At 47.8% G+C, this 14,309-nt stretch overlaps 1 protein-coding gene across 1 annotated transcript; it reads left to right on the top strand.

The window, feature by feature from the left end:
• The first annotated feature begins 1,912 nt into the window (after nt 1-1,912).
• LOC119089977 (uncharacterized) lies at nt 1,913-11,283 on the top strand. The gene is made up of 6 exons (XM_037212778.1): nt 1,913-1,942; nt 2,777-2,886; nt 4,400-4,526; nt 4,976-5,159; nt 5,406-5,558; nt 11,018-11,283. The coding sequence occupies exons 2-6, from the start codon at nt 2,879-2,881 to the stop codon at nt 11,281-11,283; spliced, it is 738 nt and encodes a 245-aa protein (XP_037068673.1). The 5' UTR covers nt 1,913-1,942; nt 2,777-2,878.
• Nucleotides 11,284-14,309: the final 3,026 nt, after the last annotated feature.

Below are 14,309 nucleotides of genomic sequence, written 5' to 3'. Positions count from 1 at the left end.
CAACGCCAGAAATCGGTCAGGAAGCGAAAAGCGAGGCTTTTTTCTCGAAAATAAACTCGTAAGCACGCTGGCGCCTAGCCTGAGCAAGCTGGAGCCGTCAAATTGACGCATACGTCAAGTCCAGATCACGGTGACCCACATCCAACCGAAGTGTGTGCGCATTTCATAATGTTTTTATAGCAATTGTCCAAGATGTTCGTCATTGTAAATTTGTCCGTTTTCGCCGCCGCAAAATGACACGCTCATTCGCCGCCCCATCAACGATCACACAACTGACACTGACGGCCCTTTCACGGCTGACATTCAAGCATATCAACGAGCATTCGTCGGCCAGGGTCGTGGCTAAATGGGACCGCACCGGCTCGACTGAAACAATACCATATAATTGCGCTGGTGCTCACGTCCGTTTCCGCGTACAAGTGGTCACGATTCTTTAAGGTCTTCAATCTTGAGTTCTATTTGTTTCAACATAGAGTGACCGCTAAAGTGGCAAAACAACGTCCTTGTCTGAAAATGTGTTTGCTGGAATTCCTGATATTCTTAATGCGCTATACAACTTATAGCTCTATTAACACTGCAGTAGAGAAGTCATTTAAGGAAGTGAGAGGAAGAGAGTTCATGTTGATATGCGGTTTTGAACTGAAATAGCCATCTTGAAGATCTTTCGGTGCTATTAACAATCTTGCCCTGCTTGAGATCTAACCCCCTCTAATTTCTGAGTTATACGCCCGCGAAAGTGGGAAAGGCATATCGCGGAGACTATCTCGGTCACCTTGGCATTCATGACGTCATACCAACGTCATTAAATCCTGCCATTCCATAAGCAAGGTGGTGATCAAGGCTAGGAAAACTATTGTTGTCACGGCGTTCACATCTGGGCTCGTGGACGCGATTTCCAGCTACAACGTCCGTCAATTAGCTCGCATCATTGTTGTGCAAGGTACGATAACGTTTTCAAACTAAGACACATTAAGGATCATATCTACTAAGCAGAGAACTGTGCTGACTAAAGCAGTCTTTTACACTTAAAAATTGTACTAATAGTTGTAAGTGAGCTTGTTTCATGATATCTGATGCTTGCTTCAATATTTTCAAATGCGAAACACTCCCTTCAACTTCAGGCCTTCGGCAATCTTGAAAGATCACACTGAACGGGCACTATGCGCCTTGAAGCTAGCCCAGATGAAATTAGAACGCTAAAATAAAACCTCGGGCAACAACAGAAGCGAGCAACATCGAAGCAGAAAGACATTGATCATGGAAACTACGTAGACGTGCATCGGCAGCATCTGACACCTGTGGTCTGCCAGCCCCGATGCCAGACCCTGGCGTTCGTGCGCGGTTCGTGTCAGCGGCTCCAGTTCGGTCCGCTGACCAGTTCGTGCGCGGTTCGGGCCAGCGGCTCCAGTTCGGTCCGCTGGCCAGTTCGTGCGCGGTGTGCGGGTCCGAAACTGGGCCGCGTCTACTTCTGCAGCTCGCTGCTGCGTGAGTTGGCGTGTATCGCCGGCTACAGTCGGAGCCATGGTCCTAGCTGTTGGCACATCCACAGCCGCAACCACTGCTGCAGTCATTGCCATAGCCATGGGCCACGGCCACAGCTGTGGGTGGGGACAGACAATTTGTTGATGCTAAACGATCAGTCAAACAAATTTTGCATGACAGGAATTCAGTGATTGGAGTTGTTTATCCGAAACAACTCCGTAAGCGTTTTCATTAAATGCTAAAAAAATTAGCACGCTCAATCTTCAGAGTCGTTGTTTGTTTCTACAACCGTTCGAGGTTGCATCGAAATGTCATGAGGTGAACACGAACCGGTATGTTTGCAGGCCTGCAGCGGGTGTCCGACGCCGTCTGCCCCGCCCCGATGGACGTCCAAGCCTCTGCAGCCCGCTGTGGCAGCACGTCCCTCAAACACGCCAACGTCTTTACCACAGGGAGCGAGGTTCGCTGCACATTTGCTATGATCCAAGAAACTGCTGCGTATATGATGACCTGTGAACATGAGTGCAGGCTAGGCTCGAGTGACAAATTGGAAGTGATTCAGCTCGCCCCGCTGCATGAAGAGGTGACACCGTTGGCGCCCGCGTGCTGCCACCCCTGATGTGACGTTAGATCGTTACGTTACATCGTTTCCCAACAACTTTAAGTGGTTCTCAGTTTCACATTTGTAAGCCGTTCAACACTGACGGATCACCCGGACGCATTGCCCGTGCAGCGCTGCTCCACGCGCTCAGGCCTCGCTTAAATGTCATTTAGTTTGAGTTCGCGGCTGCGCCAGGAACCGCCGCCTTTAGTGTCCGTGTTGCACGCCTCCAACCACGTGGGAATCGGCTCCCGTCTCGATACTGCATCTGCGTCCTGCTCAGTTTTTTTTAGCCTTTGAGCTTTAGCGGCAATTGGCGCGGTCCCCTTTGTGTGGAGAGGCTCTTTTCATCGTTGCTCGTGCTTTGCGGCATGTTTTGATGGCTTGGGCCGCTTGGACTTTGTACGACTTATTTCTCTCACATATACGGAATATGTTTCCCTGCTTAATGCGAAAATACGCTCCTCTCTCGCGTGCGCTGCTACCGGCACCGGTATCGGACGGGTCTGAATTTCTGCCAGGGATCGTCATATGATCGCCTGTCATGGATCGCCACATGATCGTCTGTCATGGATCGTCACATGATCGTCTGTCATGGATAACCACATGATCGTCTGTCATGGATCGTCACATGATGGTCTGTAATGGAACGCCTAACCTGCACTGCCCTGGCCTCAGATTGTTTCTCCACAGACGAGCATCACTGGAGTGAAGTTGGCAGCCGAGCCATCGGACCTGTCCGTGACAGACGCGGACATCACTGGCACCGACAGCTCTGCGGCGCCAAGAAGCGTCATGTGCAGGTAGCTGTCAGGTCTGGGGCACAAACGTGAACAAATACACGACTGTGGCCGTGCATCTTGGGGACGCTACGACCACGCCTTGAAGACAGGCACATTTCAGATTCCTGCATATCTACCTAGAGAGACTGTTCCACATTTTAATGGAGGTTTAAACTGAAATAGTAATACTGAAGGTCATTCGGTGCAGTCCACGGCCCTGCCCTTCGTAAGACCTAAGCCCCTCTAGTCTCTGAGCTACACGCCCACGAAGAGGTGCAGACTATTTCAGAAGAGGGAGACTATTTCAAGGTCACCCATGACACCATGATAATGTCATACAAGTCCTGCCATTCCACCAGCCATGCGGTGATCAGGGCCAAGAAGAATATAATTGCCGAGTCGTGCATATATGGCGTTCATGAACACTATTTTCAGATGTAAAGGCCGTCAGAGGACTTTCAATCAATGTTGTGCAAGGCGCGATGAGGCATTCAAACAATAACATATTTACTAAATATTTGCTAAATAGAGAAATTGTGTTGTGTAGGACAGTCTTTTCCGCTCAAAAGTATGTCAGCACTTATGAGTGTGCTTATTTGATTACATCTGTTGCTTGCTTTGACACCTTCAAATGTGGAGCATTGCATTTAAAGGTAAGTTTCTTTGAACAAATATTCGTGACAGATGTTAAGACATAAGAAGTGCTTTCTACAATAGCTAGCGCTCTGGTGCTTTCAGCAGTGTGATTCTGCATTAGCATCTATGGTAATTGTAACGTCGAGTTCATGCGACGCATTTAAAACGTAGTCCACCTCAGTGCGCGGGTCATCACGGGACGGCGAAATATGACGTCAGCTATACCCTCCGCATGCTGAAGTAAATGCCTGTCCGTCACTGTCCGACTGCCATGTGCTGTGTCCGCTGAAACAAATTGTGACGACCGGAAAGCTCAGAGCCATAGTCGAGTTTCGACAACCTGAGAGTCAGAGCCATGACGGGACTTTGACCATCTGAGAGCCAGAGCCACAGCGAGATTTTGACAATTGGAGAGCCAGAGTCATAGTGGAACTTTGACAACACAGGCCAGGAGAGGGAACGTAATAGGCGGCAGAACACGAAGCTTAGTCTATCTCGAGTCCACACGGAGTGGAGCAGACGGGCATTCGGATATCGTTCCGCAGCTACATTTAATCATTGCTGCATTATCCCACTGCAATTGGGATTAGATGTCGTTTGGTGGTGACATTTAAAGGGCTTCAACAACATCTCAGTCACATATAGAATGATTCGGATGTGCCAAGGTAAGATGCATCTATTTCCTCTGCCATTCTGAGTGCACTTAAGGTTGCATTAGTGTTTTGAATGCTTGTGTTTCCTGCCAACCTCTTTGTGTTGTCGATTCGTGCTCAAGAATAGCCATGAATTTTAATGAGCACTACTGCACGTTGAAAAGTGCACAGTACAATATAACATAATCCAATAAAAAAAATGGTGAAATTTCAGAGATTTTGAAATTTGGACTTTCTTTCGTCAGCTTTGACAACGGGGGAGGATTCACGCTGCCTTCTGACGCGAAGAAGTCACCCTCGACACAGGCCCATGCAGAGGGCCGCTACGTTACCATCGACGATTTGTCAACCGACCGGGCCGACGTTACTGAAGTAAGTGTCCCCCCCCCCCACACACACAAAGACCACAGAGGCAGAAACAAGGTCAGGCTTAGGCAACGTTTTGGCAGAGAATGGCTAAAAAAAATGCATTTCCATGTATCGTGAAACACATCTGTAATCAATCGATGTGGACCATGGTCCAAGCGGGGCCTTCACAGTAACCACGCACGATTTACCGAAATCGCTTTCACAGACTTATCACTGGCGGCACACCGCACGCCAACATGGCCCAAACGGACTTAGAGGGCCATCTCGAATTCAGGGGCGCCTCACATTGCTCCGTCCAGACGGTCTTTGGTGCTGAAGCGCGCGAAAACTCCATCATACGATAAATAAATAAAGGGTGCCGGGAATTCGACGTTTGATGCAAACCAAACCCGAGGGAATATTTATTATTTGTCCGGTGGATTCCCCGTGTAACTAGCGGCGCGTGTCAGCAGCCCACCCGCCGGAGCTTTCCTGTCGACGTGCGGGAGCCGGTGTCGCCGTTTGACCTCGAGTGCCCACTGGTGGTCGAGCCGGGCCAGCAGTTTGTCTGCACCGTGAGGGTGTACCGCGGCTCTGGCATGAGCCTTACCCTGGATGGAGGTGACAGCAGTCCACCCGAGACCTGTCGACTACCTGGTGAGACGCCAGGCTTCAATGAGAAGTATGTGTCGGCAGATGCATTGGCATTGACATGGCTCGAAGGTTTGCAAAAATGAAAAAGCCATAAGCATGTGCAGTATATGCGTCTGAAACCACACATATATTTGCTACGCATTGTTCGTAAGATTATATAAGGTACTTCTTACTTTCAACTTCTTCATGATGAACAAGTATTTCGTTGTGTACCAGCCGCCATGGTTTCGCTGTTGATGACTATTTCAGATCCCTTGATGTTCTCCATCGGAACTCCGTCTCCTCTGGCGCTCAGCGCAGAGACTCAGCACTCAGACTTCACTTTCAGCATTATCTACGAGCCCGAACGGGATCACCGCAGCATGGCCGTCACAACATACGGGCTGGAGACATCGGTCAATAGTACGGCGTTCGACGAGTTTATGACCCTGACACCCGACGACACCGCCGCTGACGCTCCTCGGAAGGATGACATTCCAGCCTCCCTCGTCTTCATGCCCTGGGCTCCCGTGTCGTCACCAGCCTACTTGATGGGATTAGAAGCGTTTTCCTTGGGGCGGGGCCCGTTGCAAGTGCTCGTTCTTCGACCAGAAGGAGTCTCCGAGCGTGGGCCGTGCCAAGAGCGCCATTTATGGATGTTTCAGCATGCTGCATGCGAGAACAAGGTGAGCCTTTAACACCTTCTGAGTCAGACGGCACCTGAACTCCAGGCATGCACTCCGATTCCAGCGGTGTGTTTTGGACTTGGGTGGCGCCACAAATCTCGAGAAGGGGGCCGAAGTTTCCAAGGGGGCCCTGGACAAGATGGGGTCTCATCACAGGCGTCTCCTGAAATGTGGCACCGGAGGCACCGGAGACACATTAGGGGAGACACCGGAATCATTGCACTCCTTTGTCACATTGCTACACTATCGATATCCCTTGTGATTATACGTCGACGGTTTGAAAATCCAAACATGGACATTTCGATTAATACAGGGCTTTTCGATCCAGCAAAGGGCTTCGTCATCGCATAGCACAGCCTCCTGTTCCAGAAAAAGGCCTCCTGATGCATAAAGAGTCCGCTGATCTAGAACAGGGTTATTGCGATCAACAAAGGTGGCTTCCAAAACCAGAAAACTGTGTTATTATCCCAAAGCAGGATATCCTGATCCGGAGAAGCGGCTTTCTGATAAATCAAACGGACCTCCAGTTTCAAAGCAGGGGCTTTCTTATGTGTGTATGTTGGGCGTCTCCCAGAACAGGGGCCCCCTTATTCATACAGAGTGCCTCTCGAACCAGTATCGCAAAACAGGACCTCCTAATCCAGAGCATGGGCTGCCGAATCCACAAAGGGTCTTGCTTATTCTGAAAACAGGTTTCTTGATACAGAAAGGAAAAATGTCTTCTGAGCCCGGTTTAGTACCACCTATCTGAGTTATGGGTACCCTTTTGATCAGAATTTCCGTAATATATGTGAAGATGCGAAACCTTCAGCCTGGGAAAGAACTTCCAGAATTTTGCGGAGCTAGTAAACCTCATGCTTGTGCTCCAATGATAAGTATCAAGCACTATGCTTTCCCATTGGGTGTTCGTTGTTTATGGTTCTCGAGCTGAAATGCATGCTAAACCATCATGGTATCATGTCGTGCCATCCCAACCAACGAAAGACTACTTTTCACACCCGGCCATCTGGGATTTCGATGGCATTTTGTCTGTCGGGTTTCCTCTTGTTCTGAACACAGTTTTGAGAAAATCAGAGTAAACGGAGCAGCCGTTTCTGAAATACAGACGCTTTCTCATTTTTCATGTTCTGAAGAGACACTTTTTGAACAACCGCATCTAGGAATGTGTTTATCACATACCCAAAATTCAATAGCGAGGCAATATACCTCAAGCATGGATATATTTGATGTGCCAACACGTTCAAAATATATCATATATACCTTTATAAATCACAAGCCAAGCAATTCAAAACGGTTTTCAAAAGCAGGATTTCGGTGTCCTCCATGCACATTCACCCTTCAATTCAAGAAAACATTGTGGGTATTCTCTTAGCAACACACCCAGCGAGCGGCAAATCGGTCTTCCCGCTCGCAGTGATCGGCCGCTGTTTCCCCAACTGTCCCTGCCCCTGGCGTCGTGTATTTGACGTGGCCTGAGTCGGCGCGCAGATCGTGGGGGGGAGGGGGAGGGGGGCTGTTGCTGATACGTGGCCCGGTAGGGCTGAGATAACTAACGTTTGGATACCCTAATCGCACTACTTACAATATGTGTGACCATTCGGATCGAGTGTGCGTGGCAAAGATTGTGGAGCGATACTTCGGCCATGCACTCCATTCTAACCACTTGGCTGAGCGACACTGACGTGTCGTGCTCCCGTGGGGGTCAAGATGCTACAAGGGAATGCCCAAAATAAACTGTTTTTTTAGCGACCCCAATGATTGTTGTCAAAAAACATTTGCTCGAAATCGTAAAGTGAAATCAGTTGAGGACCATTCGCGTGCTGTCCTGGCACAAAGATCAGGCGTTAGTGAAAGTTTGATGAAAGCTACATGCCCACATCATGAATTAGATATTTTGGTGCGATATCATAAAGTCGGAACATTGTCACGACAGTGGAGACGTGTGCCGATCCGTTTAGCAAAGAGGAGAGAGAAACCACGTGATGAGTGCAATGAGTGCAACTGCATTCACCAAGAAACACGGTCTGCGCGGTGTCTTGAAAGTTGATGAAGCCCAGCGCGCGTGTTGCGGGAAACAAGCTACCACGGGGTTCCCTCAGTCTAGGCAGTTCGCAATGATGCCACCAGACTGCAACCAGCCATAGACCATCTCGTAACAAGCAACGCACGCTTGGTTTAAGGAGGGCGTCAGAAATCCTGTCGGCGCCCTGAATCTCGCCTCTTATCGGTAACAGCACCTCTTTACCAAGCGCAGGGCCAGGCCTGAAATCAATCATTTTGTGTAAATAGCCAACCGCGTAACGTTAACAATAACTAAGCATCACTATCCCGTCGAGTGGTGTACGGAGATAGTTAAGTATTGGCCATCCTATTTTAACCAGTAGAATTAAAGTAGACTGGTAGTTGGGTTACTTTGTTATTGGTCTAGAATCTCTGCAACGTGTTTTGTATTTATGAACCCTACACCAAATGCGGGCCTGCACGGGAGCGAGGGGGAATGCCCTGGGCGCGCCTTTCATTTTTCAGTTGCGGGAGGCGCGGGGAGGGGGAGGTGCTGTTGTTATTGGTCTACGTCGACCTCCCGGTCCTTCGTGATGGACCTAGATCTATTCAACCGGCCCTGGAATCACAATAATTCAGTAGTTTCTAAAGACGTAATCTTATTCGAATATTGCACATGCTTACATTCGTATCAAACTTGGTATTAAGCTTGATGCAGACACTGGGCATGATTTTCATATCACCTCATTCCACGTTTTGAATATTCTTGATTTAAGTACCATCAGAAGAGGTCGACTGAACCATTAAGTTCTTGAGCAGCAGATTTGCTGAGGCGTGCACCATTAAGAAAACTAGGGACTACTACATTTACAAGACAATGAGCGACAAACATCTGGGAGTGCATGAACCTTCGTGCAGCCGATCTTTCAAAGTGTTCAGAACACGCGCATAGACGGCCGCCGCGGAAATGCTCGTCTTAGTGCAAAAACATTGAAGACGACGGTAATTTCCAATGGGTGCTGACATTGCCTCACCGATCCGACGCACGGTCGCAGCATCACATCGAAGGCCGAGATTATCTGTGCATCTCCTGATCTGGTTCCGCATTCAGCAGGGTCCTCAACCTACTTTACATTCGAATGTCAAAAGCTGCAATATTCTTTTCGGCAGGTTGTACGTAGGCGTGTATCGCGGTGTGCTGAACGATATCCGTTGTGAACTCGCGTTATCTAGACAGTACATATGACATAAGCAGCGCATATCGCGGTCTCCTTAAACACCCAGACGCACCACCAGTGTTTGTTTTCACCACAAACGCTCCATAGTGTCGGTCGCGATGGACTGCCCCTCCCCTTCCCTCTGTGTGCCGCCTCGCGTCAGATGCCCGGCATTGAGGGAAGGGGGGGGGGGGGCAGGGGGATCGGAGAACGACGATTTACTGCTTCGCGCGGAAGGACCGATTTAGTGCTCGCTGGATGATTTGGTCGCGTTGCAAATTCCCGTTGCGCGTTTCTTGAAATGCAAGGTAAAAACAGAAGTAAAAAATAATGCATAGGTTCAAATATATGCTGGCATGTTTCTTATGAAAATATTTCAAAAAATTTAACGAAGAATTTATGCATGCATGTGTCATGTTTTGGAACATATCGCTGATTTAAAGCAACCATACGTATGATCTGCCGCCTGGTTGTTGAATTTTTGGTCTGTGATGCACGCTTACCATGATAAGGTCGTTTAAAAATCTCATTTTTCAAAACATAAAAATGATAAATAAAAAGTCTGCAACTTGAAAACCATTGTTTTGACTGCTCTGACTTTCTCAGGATCGTGTTCAGAGACAGAGAAAAACATGAAGACAAGATCCCGCCCCAAATCCCAGGGGTCGGGTGACATCGATTGGTTGAGTTGGCTTGGAATCGTCCTTGTGACCCCTACCAAATGACTTGTTTGGTATGTTCCTGCTGCATTTGCAGACCCACTCGCGCGTGCCATGTGCGTGGGTATTTCAGATATGTGGCCGTCTACCGAAGAGATCCAGTGTGTTCAGCGTGGTGGAGTCGATTGAAATCACAGTTAAAGAAGGTTACAACTACGTAAAAACAGAGCCACTGCAGGTGCAGGCTGGTGACGTGTTGGGATACCGTGTGAGCCACGTCACACTGGCGACAAGCCCACTGACAGATGGTAAGCTGTTATTGTATCCGACCTTTCGACATAACCTTGGGGCGATGTGACACGACGTGTGGATAGCTGGTGAAGTCTAATACTGTGTGATCACAAAAATGGAGACTGCGTGACTCGTGCTTGATTGGCATGTTTTGCTTTGTCGGTTATGTTTTCAACATTTCAACCTAACTTTGCCGTCTTGTCTCACCCTTATCGTTGATTCGTTCATAGGTCTTGCATACTGCGCTTATGTTATGACGCAGAGGTAACACCAGCTATCCACGTTAGGGTTGCGTTTCGCCGAGGGAGTCGATCTGTATGCGTTCTGTGTGGCTCTGCCCCCCCCCCCCCTCCCCATGCTGATTTGGATCCCACAACATTTTTGCTGAAATGTTATAAAAAATTATGCAGAAGTCTAAAGATCGCACAAAACATAACTTGCTGAGGTTCGTTTTATGGCTATGATTACCCTGTTACTGGCATAAAAGACTGTTTGAGTAAGAAGGGCAGCATTAAAATGAAACTGTCCTTTCACCAAAATGAAATGGACTAATTCCGTTTAAAACCCGGGTGGATGCTCTACAACTTCCATCGCCAAAACGTTCTCTTTGCAGAGCGTTTCATCCCGGAGGTAATTGCTATAAAAAAGTAGGTGAATGACGGACTTTTCAGCTGCAAAAGCATTCACTGTTGAATGACTGGTAAAGCAGTTGCACAATAGGAAGTGATGCTGAAAGAACATTCCCTATCGTTCGCCCTTCATCACACTTAAGTGCTTTGCAACAAAATGTAATGCAATATCTAATGCAATACAAGTAGATACTTAACAGGTTGTATATATATATATATATATATATATATATATATATATATATATATACAAAGTATGAGGTTGGAAGCTATTGTCACATCTATATCACTTGACGACGTTGTACCTTTTCGCACAATTTTTGTGTAGAGCCTCAAATAAGAACAACAAAGTCGGTAACGGAAGTGCAATAATGCTGACCTCGGTTTTTTCTTCTCCAGAAGCCGACCCGCTATGCTCGGACTGGGGCTCGTCCAGTGACCGGGCTGACCCTCTGCACACTGCCGGCCCCACGGGAAGCCGCGCCTTTCTGCGCGCCGACCTGGCCCAGGCGGTCCAGCTCACTGTCAACCACACCTATGACGTCATCGGGCGCTTCAGATTCGCCGCGGAGATCCGCCGCTCGGACCTGGACTCGGCCCAGCACCAGGAGCGCGTAGTGCACGTGCAGGTAGGCACCACGGACTGGAGGAAAGGCTGCATCTGAGGCACACACTAATGGATGGGCGAGTGCATGTAGGTCCCAGTTGAGGAGGTGATGCGTTTGGAAGCCCTGCTGCTTTGCTAGGCGGTATGGGCTAACAGACGCGATACAGTCAGGGCCGTGCCTGCCCCCTCGCTTCAATGCCCTGCTAGCGCGCCAACATCGACCCCACGCAGACAGCAACCACCACCGACCACGAATGGCCGACCCGAGGTCAGAAGGTCACTGGCCGCAGCACACCCAGTCGGTCCCTGGCATCCGACCTTACATCCCCTCTTCCCTCCTTTGATTGGAGGACGCTCAACCGTTAAGCAATAGCACGACATAGCATCAGAACGTCATATCCTGCAGTACGAAATCCACGCCGTTGCAAGTGGCTAAAGCAGAATACTCTACGGTACTATATGCGATACGATATCGATATTAGTGTTATGTGATAGGCGATACTTTCACCACCCCTTTACTGTGATTTCACGAGGGATCTGTCGCGAACAAGATTTTTGTGATGTTTGTAAAAGATGACACCATCGCAACTTCAGTGTATTGTTTCCCATCCTTCGTTGCAACATTGGTGCATGAATATGCATGCAAAAATTTGTGATTAGAAATACGCGTGTTACAGAAATATTCGTGAACACAACCAGAATCAATCAGATTTTACACAAAGCAAAGTTTTACGAAGCTGTGAAAGTATCGTATCGTTTGCGCATTACAGGTGCTTTGGTGAAAGCTTGCGTGCATTGGAGCTTGCGTGCATTGGCTGATGGCGTTTTTTACTTTCGTTATTTCAGGGGGCTGTGTATATCACATTGCATGGAATTTCTTGCTGCGTTTCTATGTGTTCTTGAATATTGCAACATGGACATAAATCTTATGCCTGAATTCTTCATGGTCCCTTTGCCAGGAGAAAAGTGAGCCGGTATATTTCAAACGTAACATTATTTCAACCTCACAGTCCAACATTTTGAGTTGTTGCGGAAATTTCCTTGAAAGAACAAAAATGGACACTCCGCTGTTTATGTACCTCTGGCATTTCCAAAAATTGTTACACTAAACGAAGCGACATGGCTTAGCGCAATATAAGTTCACAAAATAACAAGAACAAAACGATCAGCGCTACAGTTTCGAAGGCGAGACTGAACAGGACAGCACAATACGCACAGCAAACAGAAAGCAGAAGATATAACAGACGGCGAAACAAAGAACGAGGCAGACAGGATAGGACAGGCACGTCATAGATTAGCCGAATGATAGATCAAAAGGCAGGACACAGGACGGAACTGAGCATATGACAGACAAAAGAGCGCGAGAAAGGAGACATGAGGCAGTGCGAGCGAAAGAACAGAGCAAAATGAGACAAGTTCAAAGTTGTCCTATCTCGTTCCGTGCGGTACAAGACGGGGCAGGCCTGGATCGCTCGTTGGTAGGACAGAACAGAACTGGTCTGGTATGATCAAGTCCTCTGTTCGTTCACCTGTTCTGTTATGTCTTTAACTTCCTGCCCTTTGTTCTCTGCCCACTGCCCTGCCCTCCGTCCCACGTGGTCCTTTGGCCTTCTCTTTGCTCTCCATCCGCCCTTTCTCCGACCTGGCTGCTTCTCTGTTCCGTTCCATTCTCTACCTTACCCAGTCAACCCCTGCCCTGACCTACAGTACACAGCCCTCCGATCTGCTTTCTATCCCCCCCCCCCGCCCCCCCCCCCCCCATCCCCTCTGTCTCCTGCTCCGATCTTCTGCCCTGTACTGCCCTCTGTGCCGTCATCTGTCCTGTTCGCTGTGCTGCCCTCGCTACACTAATCGCTGTGTCCTCCCTGCCCGCTGTCCTGTCCTCTGTTCGGTGCCCTGTCTTACACTGTACTGTTTTGCGCTGTCCCGGATGCTGTGCCGTGCGGCCCTGCCCTTGATGTCCAAAAACTGGTCATGTTGCATGTTACATCCTATCACGTTGCTCGCCTGTGCTTGTGTATGGCTCCTTCAGGAGCAGCTGATCAAGTTATATATATATATATATATATATATATATATATTATTACAATTAAAAGGACCGCTCACTCAGCATTGACGAGCTGTTTATGCATCGTTGGAGTTTCCGGGTTTTTTACTTTGCGTTATCGTTTAGATCAAAGTTGGTTAGAGCAAAAATAGTTATATATTCGTCAATTATTGCATTCTTACGCTTCGAGATCTTGTCTCATCGTCGGAGAAGACTGTATGGCCCAAGAATTGTGCTTTGAGCTTAAAGGATAAAAATTGTGCGTTACTTTTGGAAAACATTTTTTCGTACGGTGCGGTTTGGTCTGGTGCCAAAACAGGTTTTCCAATCGGAATGCATGATTTTCATCCTTTAAAACCCGAAAGTGATCTCTTGTACCATTCAGTCTTCTCCGACAATGAGATAAGCTCTCGAAAACAATGCTAAGGCACGAATACCTTTCCACAATCGCATTTATAGTACTTACCACCCACCACGTAATAACTCAACGTTCATGCAGCAATCCGTTTGTCTGTTTATGGCTGGAGAAAGTTCGTTAATGAATATACGTTTCCAAATTTAAAGGCGTCTTCTGTCATTACAAACTGAATAATATCAGTGTTACCCGTCAGCTGTTGCCGTGTCAATGTTCTGTCATGTCCGTGTCACATGTCCTCCAGAGGTGCCCTGTCACGTAAGTGCATTGTCAGGCGTCGTGAGAGTGCCGTTGTGGTTACTCCTATGTTTACTACTGTGAGTTACTTATATATTCTACTCGTATGAAAATATATAGATATACATTCATGTGTGTGCCTATGTGTGTATACATATGCATGTATTTCAATGCGTCTATTTAGAAATGTCTCATAAATATTAAGATATTGTTTTTAAAATTTTATATTCTAATCCTTGAAATCTCAAGATGGGTTATTCGTTTCGCGTTCCAAAATCAAAGCACGCATTACAAAGTTGAATCTTAATGAAGATCTGGCAACGTCAGTGAATGTACTTGTTGTACTTGCAACGACGTCAGCACTTTCGATAGACAGTGTGTAAAT

The sequence above is a fragment of the Pollicipes pollicipes genome, unplaced genomic scaffold, assembly GCF_011947565.3.
Source record: "Pollicipes pollicipes isolate AB1234 unplaced genomic scaffold, Ppol_2.1 Scaffold_3087;HRSCAF=3621_pilon_pilon_pilon, whole genome shotgun sequence".
Classification (NCBI taxonomy): Eukaryota; Metazoa; Arthropoda; class Thecostraca; order Pollicipedomorpha; family Pollicipedidae; genus Pollicipes; species Pollicipes pollicipes.
The sequence above is the reverse complement of the archived record's forward strand: the minus strand, read 5'-3'. Positions and strand labels throughout refer to the sequence as shown.